A 20850-nucleotide genomic window follows, 5' to 3' on the forward strand; every position below is an offset into this window, starting at 1 on the left:
ACTGAAGAAATGGCACTTTGCTACAATGTAGAGTAGTGAGTGTACAGCATGTATAACAGTGTAAATTTGCTGTCCCCTCAAAATAACTCAACACACAGCCAATTATGTCTAAACCGCTGGTAACAAAAGTGAGTACACCCCTAAGTGAAAATGTTAAAATTGGGCCCAATTAGCCATCCTTCCCTGATGTCATGTGACTCGTCAGTGTTACAAGGTCTCAGGTGTGAATGGGGAGCAGGTGTGTTAAATTTGGTGTTATCGCTCACACTGTCTCATACTGGTTACTGGAAGTTTACATGGCACCTCATGGCAAAGAAATCTCTCAGGATCTGAAAAAAATAATTTTTGCTCTACATAAAGATGGCCTGTTCTTAAAGAAGATTGACAAGACCCTGAAACAGAGCTGCAGCACAGTGGCCAAGACCATTCAGCAGTCTAACAGGACAGGTTCCACTCAGAACAGGACTTGCCATGGTTGACCAGAAGTTCAGTGCATGTGCTCAGTGTCATATCCAGAGGTTGTCTTTGGGAAATAGACGTATGCTGCCAGCATTGCTTCAGAGGTTGAAGGGGTGGGGGGTCAGCCTGTCAGTGCTCAGACCATGTGCTACACACGGCATCAAATTGGTCTGCATGGCTGTCATCCCAAAAGGAAGCCTCTTTTAAAGATAATGCACAAGAAAGCCCCCAAACAGTTTGCTGAAGACAAGCAGACTAAGGACATGGATTACTGGAACCATGTCCTGTGGTCTGATGAGACCAAGATAAACTTATTTGGGTCAGATGGTGTCAAGCGTGTGTGGCGGCAACCAGGTGAGGAGTACAAAGACAAGTGTGTCTTGCCTACAGTCAAGCATGGTGGTGGGTGTGTCATGGTCTGGGGCTGCATGAGTGCCCTTGGCACTGGGGAGTTACAGTTCATAGAGAGAACTATGAATGCCAACATGTACTGTGACATACTGAAGCAGAGCATGATCCCCTCCCTTTGGAGACTGGGCCACAGGGCAGTATTCCAACATGATAATGATCCCAAACACACTTCCAAGATGACCACTGCCTTGGTAAAGAAGCAGAGGGTAGGGGTGATTGACTGGCCAAGCATGTCTCCAGACCTAAACCTTTTTGAGCATCTGTGTGGCATCCTCAAACGGAAGGTGGAGGAGCGTAAGGTCTCTAACATCCACCAGCTCCATGATGTCATCATGGAAGAGGATTCTGGTGAACTCCATGCCCAAAGGTTTAAGGCAGTGCTGGAAAATAATGGTGGCCACACAAAATATTGACACTTCGGGGCCCAATTTGGACATTTTCACTTAAGGGTGTACTCACTTTTTTTGCCAACGGTTTAGACATTAATAGCTGTGTGTTGAGTTATTTTGAGGGGACAGCAAATTTACACTGTTATAAAAGCTGTACACTCAGAACTTTACATTGTAGCAAAGTGTCATTTCTTCAGTGTTGTCACATGAAAAGATATAATAAAATATTTACAACAATGTGAGGGGTGTACTCACTTTTATGAGACACTGTATATTAATTATAAAGTGAAGTGAGCTGTTATACTGAGCCTTGGATACCATCTTTATTTAGGGAGGTTTGGAACCTTTGGCAGGTTTTTATTTGTATCTGTGAGTTCACTTTACCTCCTATGTGGTCACTACAGGCATAAAGACATAATTTGTTAAATAAGGAAGGTTCTTTACTGCTACCTGCGCCCCACTGGGAAGCTTCACCTTCCTTTGTATGTGGTCTTGAGCACAGGAAGTGAGAAAAAACCTTCTACAATGGAGACACAGAAACAAAAACCTAGCAGTGGTTCCAACACCCCCCCCCCCCCAAATCCTAAGCTAAAATAGTTTGGCGGGGGTTTCACTTTAATACAAAAGTGTAAACTCATACTGCTTGGTACTAAATTGAAGAAAAAAAAAATCTTTAGCAGGAGGAAGTCCAATTCAGATTACAGAAAAAATCAAGCACTTCAGAATAAAAAAAAAAAAATCAAGCAGTAAACAAATGTCCTGAGCGCTTGACATTTGAACAGCTACCATAGGCTTTGGGAATAGACAAATGCTTCTTCAGACCTTTATTTTTAGATTTTCAAATGAAAATGTTTATTAACCAGACCAGGAAGTAAATAATCATTAAAATTAAAACATCAAACCTCCATTCAGATTAAGATATAACATAAAAACAACAGAACAGCACTAGCAAATAAATAAATATCATTTTATCTACACTTCACTGACCTTGATTATCTGGTTGTTTTTCACATAATGCAGCGTGTTTGCTCTGTCCCCTCCAGCAACAACGGGCAGGTAAGCAAGAATATCAGCTCCTCTGGCTCGACACTCAAAATCAAACTAATTGGAAACAAAATATGTTTTATATTGACATTTTATCAGGTTGATGTTTTGATCTGTAAACTCTCAGAATTTAATACCGCCATATGCAGAATTGGCACATCTTGTAAAATATAAGGTTCTGATACTATATAAATGACTGTTTTTGGTTAAAAAAAAAAATGCCAAATAGAAAGACAACAAGGGAAATCAAAGGAATTGTCGGTGTACTGGAAAACATGACAGGCTTGGTGGATTTCATGCAAATGAAGACATTTAAGACATTTGGATCTAAGACAGGGTGAATGTCCCCTTTTGGTTGTGGAACAATGAAAAGGTTGGAATAAAAACTTTGAAGCATTTCTGCAGCTGGAACAATGACAATGACTCCTTAATCCAAAGGATGTGCTGGAACTGGAAAGAGTCCAGAGAAGGGCAACAAAAATAATTAGGGGAATGGAGGACATCAGCTATGAGGAAAGACTACAAGCACTGAACTTATTCTCTCTGGAGAAGACGATTGAGGGGGGATATGATATCAATGTTCAAATACTGTACTGGCGACCCTAGCATAAGGAACAAACTATTCAGAGAAAGGGAATACAATAAGACACGTGGCCACTCACTAAAACTAGAGGAAAGGCGGTTTAACCTTAAAATACGCAGGGGGTTCTTCACTGTGAGAGCAGTAAGGATGTGGAATTCTCTTCCGCAAACAGTGGTATCAGCAGGGAGCATCGATAGTTTCAAAAAACTATAAGATGGGCACCTTAAAGACCACAACATACAGGGGTATTCAATGTACGGTTAACAGCAAACACACACACACACACACACACACACACACACACACACACACACACACACACACACATCATAGGTTGAACTGGATGGACTGATATCTTTTTTCAACCTCACTAACTATGTAACTATGTGATCTGCAAGAGCATCATGGTGGTCTGGAAAACATGAAGCGAGGCAGAGGTAGGGGAAGAAGCTTTTCTTTGTTGCCTATGGACACTACCATCTGAGATTCTTGCCAACCAGGTGTTGACAAAGGCTAACACATGTCTTCGCAATTTTGAACTTATTACTTTCATTCATGTTCAACAGGACTTTTTGAAAAGTTTTTGGGCCTAAGTCTTTAAAAAAAATGGGGCCGTTGGTTTGGTCAGGCTTTGGAGTTGGAAGCCTGGGAAAAACAAAATTATTCTTTTTTTTGGTTCACTTGGAGGATTTTTTCCAACTCTGAGGTCTAGAATTCTTTTGCTGGCATAAACTCTTTCTGCAAGTTGTAACATTTTCTACAGAAGCTCTAAAGAGATAATCTCCATCAAAAGTCATGCATCGCAAGCTTTTTTTTTGCATTACTGTTCCGCTTGACAAGCATTTTAGCCCAAATGTTCTCCACATATTAACAGACAAACTTATTTAGATGTCTGAAGTCAATATTTTTTTGTTATCTGCTGCAATCCTGTCAATAAAAAATTTAAAACAAAAAGAAACGTATTTGGGAAGAAGGACAGATGATATCCACTAAGCCTTCACAGGCATAAGCTATAAGAGCTGCATAACTGAATGGTCAGTAAGCATAGCAGCTGGTTCCTTAGACATATTTTAGTCCATTCTGCTAATTTCCCGCAGATTGACTTGTTCACCAGACCACTTTTCCTTTTTCTTTCTTTTATCTGCTTCCTTAAAGCTCCTTTTAAAGCTGCTTCATATAAAGCAGCTTGCTACCCTCTGTTATCGCAGATAGTACACATGCTTATACTTATATTGTCTTATGTTCCTCCCCAAATTATCATTCCTTGACCACTCTGTATCTAGTAAAAGATCTATCCAGCTCCAAGTTCCATCAGATATTAGGATGAAAGGGACTAGGCCAGGCGCCACCAACCATGGTTCCCACATTTTTTGGAATTTATTTAATAGTCCCCTGTTCTGTTACAATTGCCATTCTTTTAATAGAACATCATTAACATGTGTCCGCCATTCCTCATGTGTGGGAGTTCCAGAGGATATCCACTTTAAAGTAATCATTTTTCGTGCTATAAATAGCATTCTATTAATAGGTGTTCTAACTGCTGGTGCATATATTTATTTTTTCAAATAACCCAATAGACATACCTTGGGGTCTAATTGTATAGGAGTTTGGTATGCACAAATAATAGTATCTACCAGGTTTTGCCAGTACCTAAACAATTTGGGGCATTTTCATAGCATATGTAAAAAGTCTGCAGGTGATCTTGAACACTTCGGGTATTCTGATGTATCTCGCCTACACCATTGATACAATTTAGCTGGAGTCCTGTATGCTCTATGAATTATAAATACTTGGGTTAAACATTGCTTGATTGATTGACTTGTTAATATTGTTATTGTACGTTGCATAGCAGAACCTGCTATCGAAAATGAGGCATTTGGAAAGGGTCCCTAGGCGTTTGTTAAAGCGGTAGTATCCCGCTTTTTGACACTTTTACCTACAGGTAAGCCTACAATAAGGCTTACCTGTAGGTATAATTAATATCTCCTAAACCGGCACGGTTTAGGAGATATTTGCAGTGCATGCAGCCGCTCACGCGAGCGGCGCATGCGCTCTGAAGGTCCGGGGGGACCTTCAGTTTTCCTAGCCAGCAGCTTGCCGGAAAATCACTCCCGCGCGCATGCGCGGGAGTGACGTCATCGCGGCTCCGGCCAATCACAGCGCCGGAGCCGCAGAACCCGGAAGAGACGCCGAGGGATCATGGCGGCGCCCGCAGCGATGTCCCGGGGTCCGTGTCGGGGCTTCGTTCTAAGGTAAGTTATACATAATGAGCTAGTATGCGATGCATACTAGCTCATTATGGCTTTGTCTTGCAGGTTTTTTTTTCTTCATTTTTGGGTTTACAACCGCTTTAACCCGTTTACTTTGATCTCACACATTTCCCAGAGGTGGGCGTTCTTCTGAGGTGCCACATATATGCACACCAGTATTTGTGCTGGAAGCAAGCTTGATAGCATGTTCCAGCACAGACACTGAGCTGTAACCAACAGCTCCTCGTCTAGTAATAACAAGACCAGGAGCTGTGATAAACTGTAACTGGCTATCACAGTAATCACTCAGTAAAACGCACCCCTGTACTTTCTTTCTGCTTCTGAATGGAGAAAAACCTACACTGTATCTTTCTTTCTTAGGCTACTTTCACACTGATGTGTTTTTGCAGTGATAAAAAGCAATCCCTTTCTATTCACACCAATGCGGTGCATTTTAAAAAGTCCTGCATGTTGCATATTTGGTGCAGTTTTCAAAACACAGTTCCCCAATTAAATAAATAGAAAGTGTGGCAAAAATGTTGAGCAACGCAGTGCATGTTTTACAGATGCATGCTGGGTTAGGGCACTCAGAAAATGCACGAATACTGCAAACGTGCATATGCGTTTTGATGTTTTTTTTTTCAAAGGATTAGTGTGAAAGCAGCCTTAGCCTGAAGAGAACAATGTCAATTAAAAAAAAAAAAAAGGTGTGCGTTTAAATAAATAAATAAATATAAAATAGCTAGATTTTGGCTTGATCGGGATCAGTGTTTTAGGTAGTACAAAAAAAAAAAAAAAAAAAATAGGTTTTGCATTAAGTGCCAGTGTTTCTGTCAGTGCGTTTGGGTGGGATAAAAAATAAATAAAAAAGTAAGCAAAATTTGCACTATTGTTACTTGATCCCACAATGGGTCATGGTAATAGCAAGAAATTTTTCTTTTTACTATTTTAGTTCAGTTTTTTTTTTTGATAATAATAAGAAAAAAAAATCAGGAGATTTCTGTTGGCCGGTTTATGTAGGGTATTCTATATACCGTGTATGTATGTATATATATATATATATATATATATATATATATAGACACACACACAGTGCCTTAAAAAAGGATTCAGACCCCTTGAATTTGTTCACATTTTGTCATGTTACAACCAAAAATGTAAATGTATTTTCTTGGGATTTTATGTAATAAACACAAAGTGGCAAATAATTGTGAAGTGGAAGGAAAATGATAAATGATTTTCAAAATTTTTTACAAATATATATCGGAAAAGTGTGGCGTGCATTTGTATTCGGCCCCTTTACTCTGATACCTCTAACTAAAATCTAGTGGAACTAATTGTCTTCAGAAGTCACCTAATTAGTAAATAGAGTCCATCTGTGTGTAATTTAATTTCAGTATAAAAACAGCTGTGTGTGAAGCCCTCAGAGGTTTGTTAGAGAACCTTAGAACCTTAGATAAAAACGGATGAAAAACGGATGAAATATGGATGAAAATCGGATGAAAAATGGATACATTTTGACACTGAACTGATGAACTGAACGGACCGTATGAGTGAAAGCGGCCTTAGTGAACAAACAGCATCATGAAGGCCAAGGAACACACCAGACAGGTCAGAGATAAAGTTATGTAGAAGTGTAAAGCAGGGTTAGGTTATACAAAATATCCAAAGGTTTAAACATTTCACAGAGCACTGTTCAATTCATCATCCAAAAATGGAACGAGTATGGCCCAAACGCAAACCTAACAAGACATGGCCATCCACCTAAACTGACAGGCCGGGCAAAGATAGCATTATTTAGAGAAGAAGCCAAGAGGCCCGTGGTAACTCTGGAGGAGCTGCAGAGATCCACAGCTTAGGTGGGAGAATCTGTCCATAGGACAACTATTAGTCGTGCACTCCACATATCTGGCCTTTTGAAAAAGAGTGGCAAGAAGAAAGCCAGGAACGAAAGCCATGAGAAGTCCCATTTGTAGTTTGCAAGAAGCTATGTGGGGGACACAACATGTGGAAGAAGGTGCTCTTGTCAGGTGAGACCAAAATCGAACTTTTTGGCCTAAAAGCAAAATGCTATATGTGGCAGGAAACAAACACTGCACATCATCCTGAACACACTATCCCCACTGTGATACACAGTGGTGGCAGCATCATGTTATGGGGATGCTTTTCTTCAGCAGGGACAAGGAAGCTGGTCAGAGTTGTTAGGAAGATCGATGGAGTCAAATACAGGGCAATCTTAGAACAAAACCTGTAAGAGTCTGCAAAAGACTTGAGACTGGTATGGAGGTTCTCCTTCCAGCAGGACAACAACCCTAGACATACAGCCAGAGCTACAATGGAATAGTTTAGATCAAAACATATTCATGTTTTAGAATGGCCCAGTCAAAGTCCAGACATGAATCCAAGACAAGACTTAAAAATTGCTGTTCAAAGATGCTCTCTATCCAATCTGATAAACTTGAGCTATTTTCCAAAGAAGAATGATCAATAATGTCACTCTCTAGATGTGCAAAGCTGGTAGAGACATACCCAAAATGACTTGCAGCAAAAGGTGGTTCTACAAAGTATTGGCTGAATACAAATGCACGCTACACTTTTTATATATTTATTTGTAAAACATTTTGAAAACCATTTACCATTTTCCTTCCACTTCCCAATCATATGCCACTTTTTGTTTGTCTATCACATAAAATCCCAATAAAATAAATTTACGTTTTTAGTTGTAGCATGACAAAATGTGGAAAATTTCAAGGGGTATGAATACTATATTCAAGGCACTGTAAATGTCACATTCACACATTCGTTCTTCATCAAGATGAAAGCACAGGTCTAGATTATAACACACATTGCATGCATGGAAAACTACCTAGGTGCATATTATAGACTGGACATATGCTGGATTGTAGTGTCTCTATGCTTGCTATGACAGGAGAAACTGGGTTCTCTAAATGTTGCATGAATATTCCAAGTATCCTGTCATCTACCTTGTCTGTACCCCTGTTGGCTGTTCTGAAGTCTAAATAAATGCATTTCTCTGGATGAACCAAATTGCTGCGGGAATAATTCAAGTTATTTATCAATTACTCAATTATTGAATACCAATCCTCATCCCTCTACTATAGGACTACAATACCCATTAACATTTACCACCAAATAAAGGCCCAATTTATTTTGAAAAAACAAAAAGGTATAATTTACCTTAATAAACTAAGTAGTAGTGATATGTACAGTTTTATTAGCACATGCCAAAGTTCAGACATTAAAATGTGTTTTACTGTTGTGCATTGTAGAGTTAGCGGGATTGCTAACCACTGGGGCATCCTTAGTAGCAAGAGTCAGTGTTTTTTACAGGAGTGATATAGCTGGATCGATCGTAGGGACTGCCCATTTCTTAAAAAGGATGGTACATATTCTTTATATACCTATAGACGTCTGCTATAACAAAGTGTAAAAAAATACCTTTAAAGTGGTTCTAAGGGCAGAAGGTCTTTTTTTTTTTTACCCTAATGCATTCTCTGCATTAGGCAAAAAACCTTTTCTGTACAGCATCCATCCCTGCCCCGTATACTTACCTGAGCTGATGTAGATTCAGCCCTCTGCATGAGAGCAGAATTACTGGTCTCTCACTCAATCCTCACTGGTTCAGACACCAGCCATTGGCACCTGCTGCTGTCAGTTACAGCCAGTGAGGAGGGAGAGGCGGGGCGAACCACACTGTGTGTGTCAACACACAGAACATGGCTTGGGAGTGAGCCTGCATGAGTGAACCCATAGCAAGCAGCTTGCTTTTGCAGCATTCAGCAGGGGGGAGGATCTGGGAGTATCGGCAGTTGACTCAACAAGAGGAGGATCAGGGTTGTTCTGTGCAAAACCATTGCACAGAGCAGGTAGGCATAACATGTTTGTTATTTTCAAAAGATGTTTACCTTTACAATCACTTTAAATCACTATATTAAAAAGTCTTGAGGACATTTCAATTCTCACCTTGGCATATATGAAAGCTTCTTGAATAGGAGCCTTACTGCAATACATAGTTTCTATGAAAGCCTAGAATGATACAAATAAATAATGTAAGAGAAACACGTTTAAAATTACAGCTACTTTATTCATATATGTATAAAAAAAAGCTTCTTTCTTTTTAAATAAAAACAAAAAAACTCTTTTAAAAACTCAGTGTAATGCAACTTTGATACAGTTAGAGTGTAGCCACACCTCTTCACAGGATTATACACATTTGTGTTAAATCCAGTTAGATTTCAGCAGTGTTGCTTTTCAGAAACACTGGATGGCCAAAAAGTTAGAGGGGCTTTTAAACTAGGGAATGGGGGGGGAGGGTACAGATGTAGAATTAGCCAGTGGAAAGCAAGTTTCAGAGGGCAGAAATGGGGGCATTAGCGGTAGGGTGTTCGGAGCTCCTAAACCCAGGGTGGGTACGGGGAAAAATCAAGAGAGCAGCCTAAAAACATCAAATGAGGATAAATGTAACCAATCAAAATTACAAGGCTTGTATACCAATGCCAGAAGCCTGGCCAACAAGATGGGAGAGCTGGAGCTGCTGATGTTTGAGGAGGACTTAGATTTTGTGGGGATAACTGAGACTTGGTTTGACAGCTCTCATGACTGGATGGCGACCATTCAGGGGTATTCCCTTTATCGCAGAGATAGAGAAGGTAAAAAAGGGGGAGGGGTATGTTTGTATATTAAGAACAGTATACAGGTAAATATGAGGGATGATATTAATAATGGAGCTATGGACGAGGCAGAATCCCTATGGGTAGAGTTTCAAAGGAAAGGCACGGTGGGGAAGGTAATATTGGGCGTATGCTATAGGCCCCCCAACCAGAGGGAGGAGGGTGAGGCGGACCTCATGTTACAGATAGGATTGGCAGCAAGGATGGGAAATGTCATTATAATGGGGGACTTTAATTATCCTGATATAGACTGGGCAGAAGGAACCACGCATTCAGCCAAGGCTCGGCAGTTCCTAAATGTTTTGCAGGACAATTTCATGGGTCAGATGGTGAATGCACCGACAAGAAACAATGCGGTACTTGACCTACTGATTACCAACAATACAGACCTGCTCACGGATATAGAAATACGGGACAACTTAGGGAACAGTGACCATAGGTCAATTGATTTCAATATTAATTACAGTAATAGGAAACACAAGGGTAATATAAGGACACTGAATTTCAAAAGAGCCAATTTCCCTAAACTGCGCTCGCTGCTAGAAAATATCAAATGGGATAGAACCCTGGGAACAAAGAACACGGAGGAAAAATGGGAGTGCTTCAAGAGCATACTTAACAAGGGGGTGGGCCAGTGCATTCCACAGGGAAATAAATTTAAAAGAGCAAAACTAAACCCTGGGTGGCTAAACTCCAACATAAAAATGCATATTCGAGCTAAAGAAAAGGCCTTCAAAAAATACAAGACTGAGGGGTCATTGGCAGCATTTAAGCACTACAAAGAGTGTAATAAGAAATGTAAAGACGAAATCAGGGCGGCTAAAATAGAACACGAGAGACATATAGCGGAGGAGAGTAAAAAGAACCCCAAGAAGTTCTTTAAGTATATAAACAGTAGGAAAGCGAGGCCAGAGCACATTGGCCCCATAAAAGATGATAAAGGAAAAATGGCCACAGAGGACAGAGAAAAGGCGGAAGTGTTAAATAATTTCTTTTCTTCAGTCTTCACAAAGGAATCGGGGGGCTACACGAACCCAGCTTGTAAGGCCGAACTAAATAATACACCTCAGGAAGTGCCACCATGGCTAACAGAGGATAGACTTAGAGCTAAACTAGAGAAACTTAACATAAATAAATCCCCGGGACCGGATGGCTTGCACCCAAGGGTTCTTAATGAGCTCAGCCAGGTGATTGCCAGACCATTATTCTTGATCTTTAAGGATAGTTTACAGACGGGTATGGTGCCAGCTGATAGGAAAAAAGCCAACGTGGTACCAATATTTAAAAAGGTATATCCTGGGTAACTATAGGCCGGTCAGCCTAACATCAGTAGTCTGCTAAATTTTGGAGGGGATGATAAGAGACCACATACAAGACTTTAGTAATGAAAACGGTATTATAAGTAGTAATCAGCATGGATTCATGAAAAATCGTTCGTGCCAAACCAATCTATTAACCTTCTACGATGAAGTGAGCTGCCACTTAGATAAAGGTAAGCCTGTGGATGTGGTGTATCTGGACTTTGCAAAGGCCTTTGACACCGTTCCCCACAAACGCTTACTGTACAAACTAAGGAAGGTAGGTATGGACCATAAGGTGAGTACCTGGATAGAGAACTGGCTCCAGGGGAGAGTACAGAGGGTGGTGATTAATGGGGAGTACTCGGATTGGGCGGGTGTGGAAAGTGGGGTCCCCCAGGGTTCTGTCCTGGGACCAATCCTGTTTAATTTATTCATAAATGATCTAGAGGAGGGGATATCTAGTACAATCTCAGTATTTGCAGATGATACTAAATTAGGCGTGCCAATATCTTCTATGCAGGATGTGGAAATCTTGCAAGCAGACCTGAACAAAATAACGGGGTGGGCAACTACATGGCAGATGAGATTTAATGTTGAAAAATGTAAAGCAATGCACTTGGGGGCCAGAAACCAGAAAGCAAGCTACTCACTAGGGGGGGAACCTCTGGGTGAGTCTAGGATGGAAAGGGACCTGGGGGTACTGGTAGACAACAGGCTTGGCAGTGGCATGCAATGCCAAGCCGCCGCAAGCAAAGCCAACAGAATACTGGGTTGTATAAAAAAGGGGATTCACTCCAGAAATAAAGAGATTATTGTTCCACTCTACAAGACTCTGGTCCGGCCACATCTGGAGTATGCTGTCCAGTTCTGGGCACCGGTCCTCAGGAAGGATGTGCTGGAACTGGAGAAAGTCCAGAGAAGGGCAACAAAAATAATTCGGGGAATGGAGGACATCAGCTATGAGGAAAGACTACAAGCACTGAACCTATTCTCTCTGGAGAAGAGACGATTGAGGGGGGATATGATATCAATGTACAAATACTGTACTGGCGACCCTAGCATAAGGAACAAACTATTCAGAGAAAGGAGATACAATAAGACACGTGGCCACTCACTAAAACTTGAGGAAAGGCGGTTTAACCTTAAAGTGCGTAAGGGGTTCTTCACTGTAAGAGCGGTAAGGATGTGGAATTCTCTTCCACAAGCAGTCGTATCAGCAGGGAGCATTGATAGTTTCAAAAACTATTAGATGGACACCTTAAATACCACAACATACAGGGGTATACAATGTACGGTTAAAAGCAAACACACACACACACCATAGGTTGAACTGGATGGACTGATGTCTTTTTTCAACCTCACTAACTATGTAACTATGTAAGAATATACTGTGTCAGGCTCTGCACTCTCAGTCAGTTCTATGGAGAGTTAGTCCTAAATAAGAATCCAAGCTCTTAATAAGATTAATGTATGGTTGGCCCAGCAAAGAAGATTTTGACAAGCGGTTTTGCTGCACTGAAGATGCTACATAGCCGATTGGAAAAAGGTGGGGGTGGTGGTGGTTGGGAGGACTGGGTACATTGAGGGATACATGAGGGAATTTTTGACTTGCTTGTAAATTCCTTATCTTGGAGTACAGCAGGACATGTGGCTTGTATTCATAGACCATAGGTTACATGCTGGCTACCTTCAAGTGACTGGACACTAGGGAAAAACTTTGCTACAGACGCTCCTAGTGCACCCTTATACAATCCCATCCACCCCAGGAGACTCCAGCTTTTTAATAACTAATAAGAAGTGACCACAGGAAACAGAGGGGAGGGTCCCGTATCCTGTACTGTACTTCAAGATAAGGAATTTACAGGAAGTAAACTTTAAGTCAAAAGTCCCTTTATTTTCTGTGGGACATCCCTAAGCTATAAACTGAGGAGTGGATAACCACACAGCAACAGAACTACCAACAGGCCCAAGATAAACAATGGTTAGACAACCCAAAAAATAGTCAGGGGACAGCTTAAAGCACCTTGCAACCAAAGCTCACAGATGCCAAGGCCTGGACTTACACCTGGTAAAACCTGGAGAAGGTGTGAATGGATAACCAGGGCTGGAACTGCAAGTGCAGCCTTTATGAGGGCTTCACAATGCAACAGAATTTTTAAAATAAGGCAGCATCTTCAATAGGAAATGTAAGGTGTTTATTGAGGACTGAAATGGCAGGGACTACTACTGGAACAGCCATTTTTGTTTCTTAAAAATCCAATTGATAACTTTAAGCAAAACGCCTAAGAGTAATGAACATCCTTTCAGGATTAAGACAATCCTCTTTTAGTGCACATAAATTTGTGCATGTATAGGAAACATCTTCTTTGATTCTGTCAGCTTCTAAAGTGCTTAGACAGTTTGCTAGGAGTCTGACTATCAGTGTACCGCACTCTCCTGGGCCAATACAGTGCAATAAGAGTCACTAGTATGCCTTCTCTTTCTATTCTCCAAAGCAGGCGAGGCAGGAACGTGAGAGAGGGGAATGCATACTGTAAAACAGGTTGAACTGATTCCATGAAGTGACTAGGTCACCCACCCCGATGGCCCAAGGTTTCTTGGGCCAGGACACAAACTTATCCAGTTTTTTTTTGAGTCTATGCCTGGTATACCCCCACCTAAAAGTGCAGAGAAACACCTCTGGGTAGAGAGACCACTACTCAAAATTTTTCTGATAGGTGGCTGAAGGAGTCACCTTGCCAATTTTCCACTCCTGGAATATGCACCACAAACAGGTCCAGAACATGATGTTCTGCCGAAGTCAGAATTGCCTCTGCTTTTTTGAAGAAATTCCTGTATCTGCCTTCTTTATTTATGAACGCCACCACTGTGGTATTGTGGAATTGCTCCCACACTGGCAACCCCTGGAGTCAAGAGATCCAGTGCTGAAGGGTGGGTTGAATTGCTCTGAGTTAGCGGATGTTGCCTCCTCTGGTGACCACATCTCCTGAACTGACAGGCATTTCAAGACACCTCTGTAGTCGGACAGGCTGATGTTATTAGCACCTTCCACACCAACTCCAGGACAGGGCTGGCTAGCCCCTAATCTAAGGCTAACTTAGACTGCTTTCCTCATGCTTTTAGGATGTTGAGATGCAACATCTTTGAAAGAAACTTGGCATAAGGAATGCAATTTCCACACCTTGGACCAAAGGGTCCAAAGTTTTTCTGAGGAAGGAAGATGCATGCCAAGGCTGTGTCCTGGATGAGAAAAAGATTTTCTAGGTGTTCTATTGTTCCAGGGATGACTTTTGGATATTAAGGACCCAACTGAAGTTTCACTGTGATCTGTACCATCTGTCACACATTGACCTTGAGGCTGTCTTGTGAATTTTCATATCAGAATGGTTACAAACGAGCCAAGTATCACAAAATGAATTAGGGTTCCTTACTTGTGACGTGATTTGGCCTGATTTCTTCATAAGTTCCACTTCAGCTTGAGACTTAACTAACCGCAATTGCTGAATGAGACGCTGCGGGGACTTAATCCTATTCTTGCACTTTGCCTTTGATGCTATTAATGGTTGCAGAAAGCTTGAATAGGAGGATGAATTAGATGATCTAACAAAGTCATACCACAGTGTCACTCCTTCATCTGAAAAAAAATGAAAAATCATTTAGAAAAGGATTGTCCATAATGTCCCTTGCAGCTAGATTACGACAACACTTGACAATTCACCATGCATTATTTATTTTCAACAGCACCCCAACAAACTAAGGCAAGCACCTGTGTTGCAGTGCACTGTAATGTACGGTAATGCACAACCATGTGTTGTGGAATGTGGTGTGCTGTGTCAGAAGAAAAGGTGCAGATATGTTTTTGTCTGATAAGCTGCTTTAACAGCCTATTCAAATTACACAAAACTATGGGTAATGCATTAGCATTAAAGTAGTACTTTAGGCAATTTTTCATTTTAGATAGAGTAAGCGGGGGTTATAACCCCTGTCAGATTTTATTTCGCCATCTGTGTCCTATTGCGGAGATTTCCCCTCACTTTGTGTCTCATAGCAAACAGGAAGTAAGGGGAAATCCCTGCAAATTGAGAGAATTCCTTGGGGACCCCCAGGTCACTGGTTTACACTCTGTATTCAGGTACTGAAAGAGATAGAGGACATCTTGCTCCAAAATATAATATAGCATGCAGGTATCAGCGCACTCTGCATTCAACCATCAGGGTCTCTCCATGCCTCGGACTGGACACCACAAGGCCTACTGTCCACCCTGTGGTGGAAATAGCAGTGATTCCAGGAAATGTAAAGTGTGGTCCCTTTACATCTCTGTTTTTCATGCGGCCCAGATGTCTTGCCCATGTCATAAAAAAAGTCTCACAAAAGACCTTCATTCAAACAATCTCAGGTACTGCTTAAAGGAGAAGTACAGCCAAAGATCGTTTGGCTTTACTTCTCCTGTGGATCACAGGAGTGCACATCGTTTTGCACTTCTGTGACCCGTTTTCAGTAGACAGCGGGCTGAACTCCGCTGTCGGTTGACGTCACAACCATATGGTCAGGATCAACCCACAGGCCTTGAACGGCACCCGGATCTTGCCCCCTGCACAGTCCACAGTCACCAGCATTAGAGTCAGCGTGGGACAGAAGTAGCATCGGACTGATGCTGCATTCACCTAGGTAAGTAGGATTAAAAAAAAACTCCCAAACTTCTCTTTTAACTACAAGCAACTCTCTTAGGTACATCTTTCACAGGTATGTGAGAGTTGTTGCCATTCTGGAAGTGAGAGTTCTGAGAGCACTGAGGAGGCACTGAGTGTATTTATATGAGCACATTATTGGGTGCAGAGATTTATTATCAGGGAAGATCGATGTGGATTGCTACTGGCCCTTAAGAGATAAAGGATTTTTCCCACTTCTGGACCGGAAGGATTTGCCCCCTTAATGACCAGGCCATTTCTTGTGATACGGCACTGCGTTAATTTAATGGACAATTGCGTGGTCATGCGATGCTGTACCCAAATAAAATTGATGTCTTTTTTTCCCCCACAAATAGACCTTTCTTTTGGTGGTATTTGATCACCTCTGCGATTTTTATTTTTTGCGCTATAAACAAAAAAATAAGAGACATTCCCATAAAAAAAAAAATATATAAAAACAAAATTTTTTAACATTTTGGGCCAATTTGTTTTCTGCTACATATTTTTGATAAAAAAAAAAAAAAAAATCGCAATAAGCGTATTTTGATTAGTTTGCGCAAAAGTTATTGCGTCTACTAACTACGGGAAAGATTTATGCCATTTTTATTGTTTTATTTTTTTACTAGTAATGGCAGTGATCTGCTCTTTTTAGCGGGACTGCGACATTGCGGCGGACAGATCGGACCCCTAACTGACATTATTGACATTTTTGGGGGGACAAGTGACATTACTACAGTAATCAGTGCTAAAAATATGCACTGTTACTGTAATAATGACACTTGCAGGGAAGGGGTTAATACTGTGGGTGATCAAGGGGTTAAATGTGAGCCTAGGGGAGTGATTCTAACTGTGGGGGGAGGGGGGGGGGCAGGGCTTGTGAAATGATCACAGAGACCTGCGATCCTATATAGAAGGGTCACAGATCATTCCAGAGAGAAGAACGGTCAGCTGTGTTTACAACAGCCGACCGTTCTTCTCTCTCAGCGGGGAAGGATCGCGGGTGTCATGCAGCAATCAGAGCCACCCGCCCCGTGCATCCGAGTTCCCGCTGCCGAGTTGGGGTGGGAGCGTGCCATCGGCGGCGCGCACTCGCCCCCTAGCTGCAGGCGCGTGACCGATGTATACCTACGTCGGTTTGCGCAGGAGGGGCTGCCTGCCACAGTATAACTGCGGCGGGCGGTCCTTAAGTGGTTAAAAAGTTTATTCATTTTCATGATATATTTTTTGACAAACTATATTTTTTCAAGATTTCAAGATTTATAATACTGCACATAAAAGTATGTGTTAAGTTTCATTTAAATGACTTACATCGTTTAGGATAAAATAGTTTCATTCAAATACTGAGATATATGAACACCATAAACTAGAAATGAAAGCAAAAAGAAAATCTAAATTAATTATTGGTATACACATTGTAAATTTCCTTTCAAATAAAGGATCAACATACCAAGCAGCTTAGTTGCTACATGTTTAAAGTCTTCTAATGGGAAAGATTGGTCTACCCCAGTCAGTGCAACCGCTCCATCGACTCCAGATCGAGGTCCATCCCATAATTCCCGGCCAGGATCTCTGCGTGGCACATATAGTGTGGCTGTATGAGATGGTAGTGCATGTCCTGGCTTTGTTTGTAAAAGTAGGATACTCTCTGGCTCTAGAAACCCACACAAGTAGGAGAAATCATTGTGCTGATGAAATGGAAAGGGAATGTCATTTGTCATGTATAGTGTTGGGTTTGCCAAAACAATAACAGCATGCTCTGTTAATCCACCAAGGATTTCAGATTCTTTCTGGATAAGAGCCATCAATTTGTGACGACGTAAGGCATATTCTGTTTGTGTCAGTCCAGGTGTGACCTCCCCTATAAAGAAAGAAAACAGAAACTAATCAGTGAGCATCAGGTACTAGTAAATAATTTTATACAGCTTTCTCATGTTCTCACCTATTACAAAAAATAAATATATAAAATATTTTGCGACCTAAAAGATACAACGATGGCTAGCACTCCAGACTAAAATTATCTTGTAAAAATGCTGGGTTTCTGCAATACTTTACAGAGAAAACTGGAATTAAGTACTAGGAATTTATGATGGTGCACTGCCAACTTGAATGGGCAATAGCTTTACTGGGTAAATTCTGAAGGACATCTGTCCACTTTGTATAATTTGCCCCCCTACGGTATGGCCTCGAACCCCTTGAGTGGAGCCCACCTGGCCCAATACTTACCTCTACACTAAGTGGTTCTGCCAGAGTTGCATAACCTTTCTTTCCAAAATGTCCACACAGGGTTCTTTTCATCCTGTGCATGTTCTTCAGGGCCCTATTCATTGTATAAAATGTGTGTATAACTGGGTATGGTGCTGCTTTGCAAAATTAACCACTTAAGCCCCGGAGGATTTGGCTGCTAAAAGACCAGGGGGTATTTTGCGATTCGGCACTGCGTGACTTTAACGGACAATTGCGCGGTCGTGCGATGCTGTACCTAAACGAATTTGACGTCCTTTTTTTCCCATAAACAGAGCTTTCTTTTGGTGGTATTTGATCACCTGTGCGATTTTTTGATCACGCGCTATAAACAAAATAAGAGAGTCAATTTTGCAAAAATAACAATATTTTTCACATTTTTTTATATGAAATTCCCCCCCAAAAAAAGTAAAAATCAAAATGTTTTAACATTTTCAGCCAATTTGTATTATGCTACATAAGTTTGGTGAAAAAAAATCGCAAAAAGCATATTTTGATTGGTTTGCGCAAAAGTTATCGCGTTTACTAACAAAGGGAAAGATTTTTGTCATTTTTGTTGTTTTTTTTTAACGCGTAATGGCGGCGATCTGCGATTTTTTTGCGGTACTGCGACATTGGGGCGGACAGATCGGACCCTTGACTGAAATTTTTGACACTTTTGGGGTTACCAGTGACATTTCTACAGTAATCAGTGCTATATATATGCACTGTTACTGTAAAATTACACTGGCACTGAAGGGGTTAACTTTATTTGAGAGGGAGGGGCTGTGTGTGTCCCTAGGGGCGTGATTCTAACTGTGATTGGCTGTGGCTTGAGCTGTAGGAACACTGATCAACGGTCCTACATAGTAGAACGGTATGATCACTGTTCCTACACAGGGGAGAATGACAGGCAGCTTGTGTAAAAGCCTTTCTCCCTCTCTCCCGACGATCGCAGAGTGAGCGGCGGACATCGGGTCCGCCGGTCACACGCGCGGGGGGGGGTCCGTGACCGCGCGGGAGGGCGGCGTGCGTTCGCTCCCCAGAGCCTCACAGGCTAGTGACGTATATATACGTCACTTTGCCTGCGAGGGGCTGACCGCCGCAGTATATCTACTTGCGGCGGTCGGCAAGCGGTTAATGTTGCTTATAAAGAGGATGTACATATGTACCATCAAGTGCGTTGTGCTCAAAAAATATAGGTGTGTGCTAGTGATAATGAAATAATGAATTCACTAAACATACATAACAGGTGCATAGTGCATGTAAAAAATGTATATAAACAAAAAAACTTGCAAAATCAAACAGCAATTTTACATCTTCAGAATATGCTACATAAAATAAGTCCTTCCGTGACAAAATAGTGACTGGTGCTCTTTCAAAATGCTTCACAACTGTGCAAATGCATAGAAAACTGATGATTAGTAAAATATATATATTAAAAATATATATCAAAAACCCAGTCCATTTGAAAAGTTAACAACCTCATAAAGTTACAGGTGCTCTTTAAGGTGCTCCAACTACTCTTTAACCCCTTGCCGACCAGCCACCGCAGATATACGGCGGCAGGTCCCGCGATTCCTGTGAATCACTGTACCTGTACGGCGGGAGCGATCCTGGGGGCGGGCGTGCCCATTAGCCAGCGGGGAAGCTGATCCCCGGGGCCGGCGACCACGATTGCAGCCGGGCACCCGCGATTGCTCCCAGTGGAGAGAGAACGGCGGTCTGCTGTTGTAAACCCAGCAGACCGTTGTTCTCTCAGCAATCAACACAGAGCTCCTGTGTTCCTCCTATTTAAAAACACAGGTCTCTGTTTTGATTCCATAAGCCCATCCCCACACAGTTAGAAAACACCCCCTATGCTCACATTTAACCCTTTGATCGCCCCCGGGGGTAACCCCTTCCGTGACAGTGTCATTAGTACAGTAACAGTGCATATTTTTTAGCACTGATTACTGTAGTAATGTCACTGGTCCACCCAAAAGTGTCAAAAAGTCAGTTAGGGGTTCAATCTGTCCGCCCCCAAGTCGCGCTAAAAATCGCTGATCGCCACCATTACTAGTAAAATAAATAAATAAATAAAAATGGCATAAATCTTTTCCCTAGTTTGTAGACGCGATAACTTATGCGCAAACCAATTAAAATACGCTTATTGGGATTTTTTTTGTTTTTTTACCAAAAACATGTAGCAGAATACAAATTTAACTAAAATGATGAAAAACTTTTAATTTAAACTTTTTTTATTTTTTTATTGGGAATGTTATATAGCAGAAAGTGAAAAATGCTTTTTTCAGAATTGTCACTCTTTTTTTGCTTATAGCCCAATAAATAAAAATCACAGAGACGATCAAATACCACCATATTAAAGCTTTATTTGTGGAAAAAAAAGGACATGAATTTTATTTGGGAAAAACGTTGCACGACCACGCAATTGTCAGTTAAACTAACACAGTGCCGAATCACAAAAAATGGCCTGGTCATTAAGGGGGAAAATCTTCCGGTCTAGAAGTAGTTAAATTAGTGCTTGTTGCTGGTGTTCTGCAAACATGCTCCCCCTCTTGTACCTCACTCACCAGAGAGCCCTCCCCTCTTGGGGGTAGCCAGCATCAACAGCACCCAGTAGCTGAGACTGCAGACCTAAGATCCACATTCAATGAATATCATTGTCCCTCGTTTTACATGTGGAAACATGAAAGCAATATCCCATAGTGCAATATTGTATGGTTTCTTTATTTCAAACATATCCCAATACACTTACAACAAGCAGGAGTTTGAACAGCATGAAAGAACAGGAATTCCAGGTTGCAATGCGTTC

The 20850-nt window shown here is 41.4% G+C and overlaps 1 protein-coding gene across 1 annotated transcript in view; it reads right to left on the minus strand.

Moving 5' to 3' along the window:
* XPNPEP3 (X-prolyl aminopeptidase 3) overlaps nt 1-20850 on the minus strand; it is a 227886-nt gene that overhangs the window by 78289 nt on the left and 128747 nt on the right. Inside the window, exons 3-6 of the mRNA XM_082264767.1 lie at nt 17263-17673; nt 14559-14761; nt 9120-9182; nt 2247-2360 (exon numbers count right to left, since the gene is read on the minus strand). Of these exons, the coding sequence (XP_082120893.1) occupies nt 2247-2360; nt 9120-9182; nt 14559-14761; nt 17263-17673 (791 nt within the window). The remainder of the gene's footprint in view (nt 1-2246; nt 2361-9119; nt 9183-14558; nt 14762-17262; nt 17674-20850) is intronic.

The sequence above is a fragment of the Pelophylax lessonae genome (assembly GCF_965119305.1).
Source record: "Pelophylax lessonae genome assembly, chromosome: 8".
Taxonomy (NCBI): domain Eukaryota; kingdom Metazoa; phylum Chordata; class Amphibia; order Anura; family Ranidae; genus Pelophylax; species Pelophylax lessonae.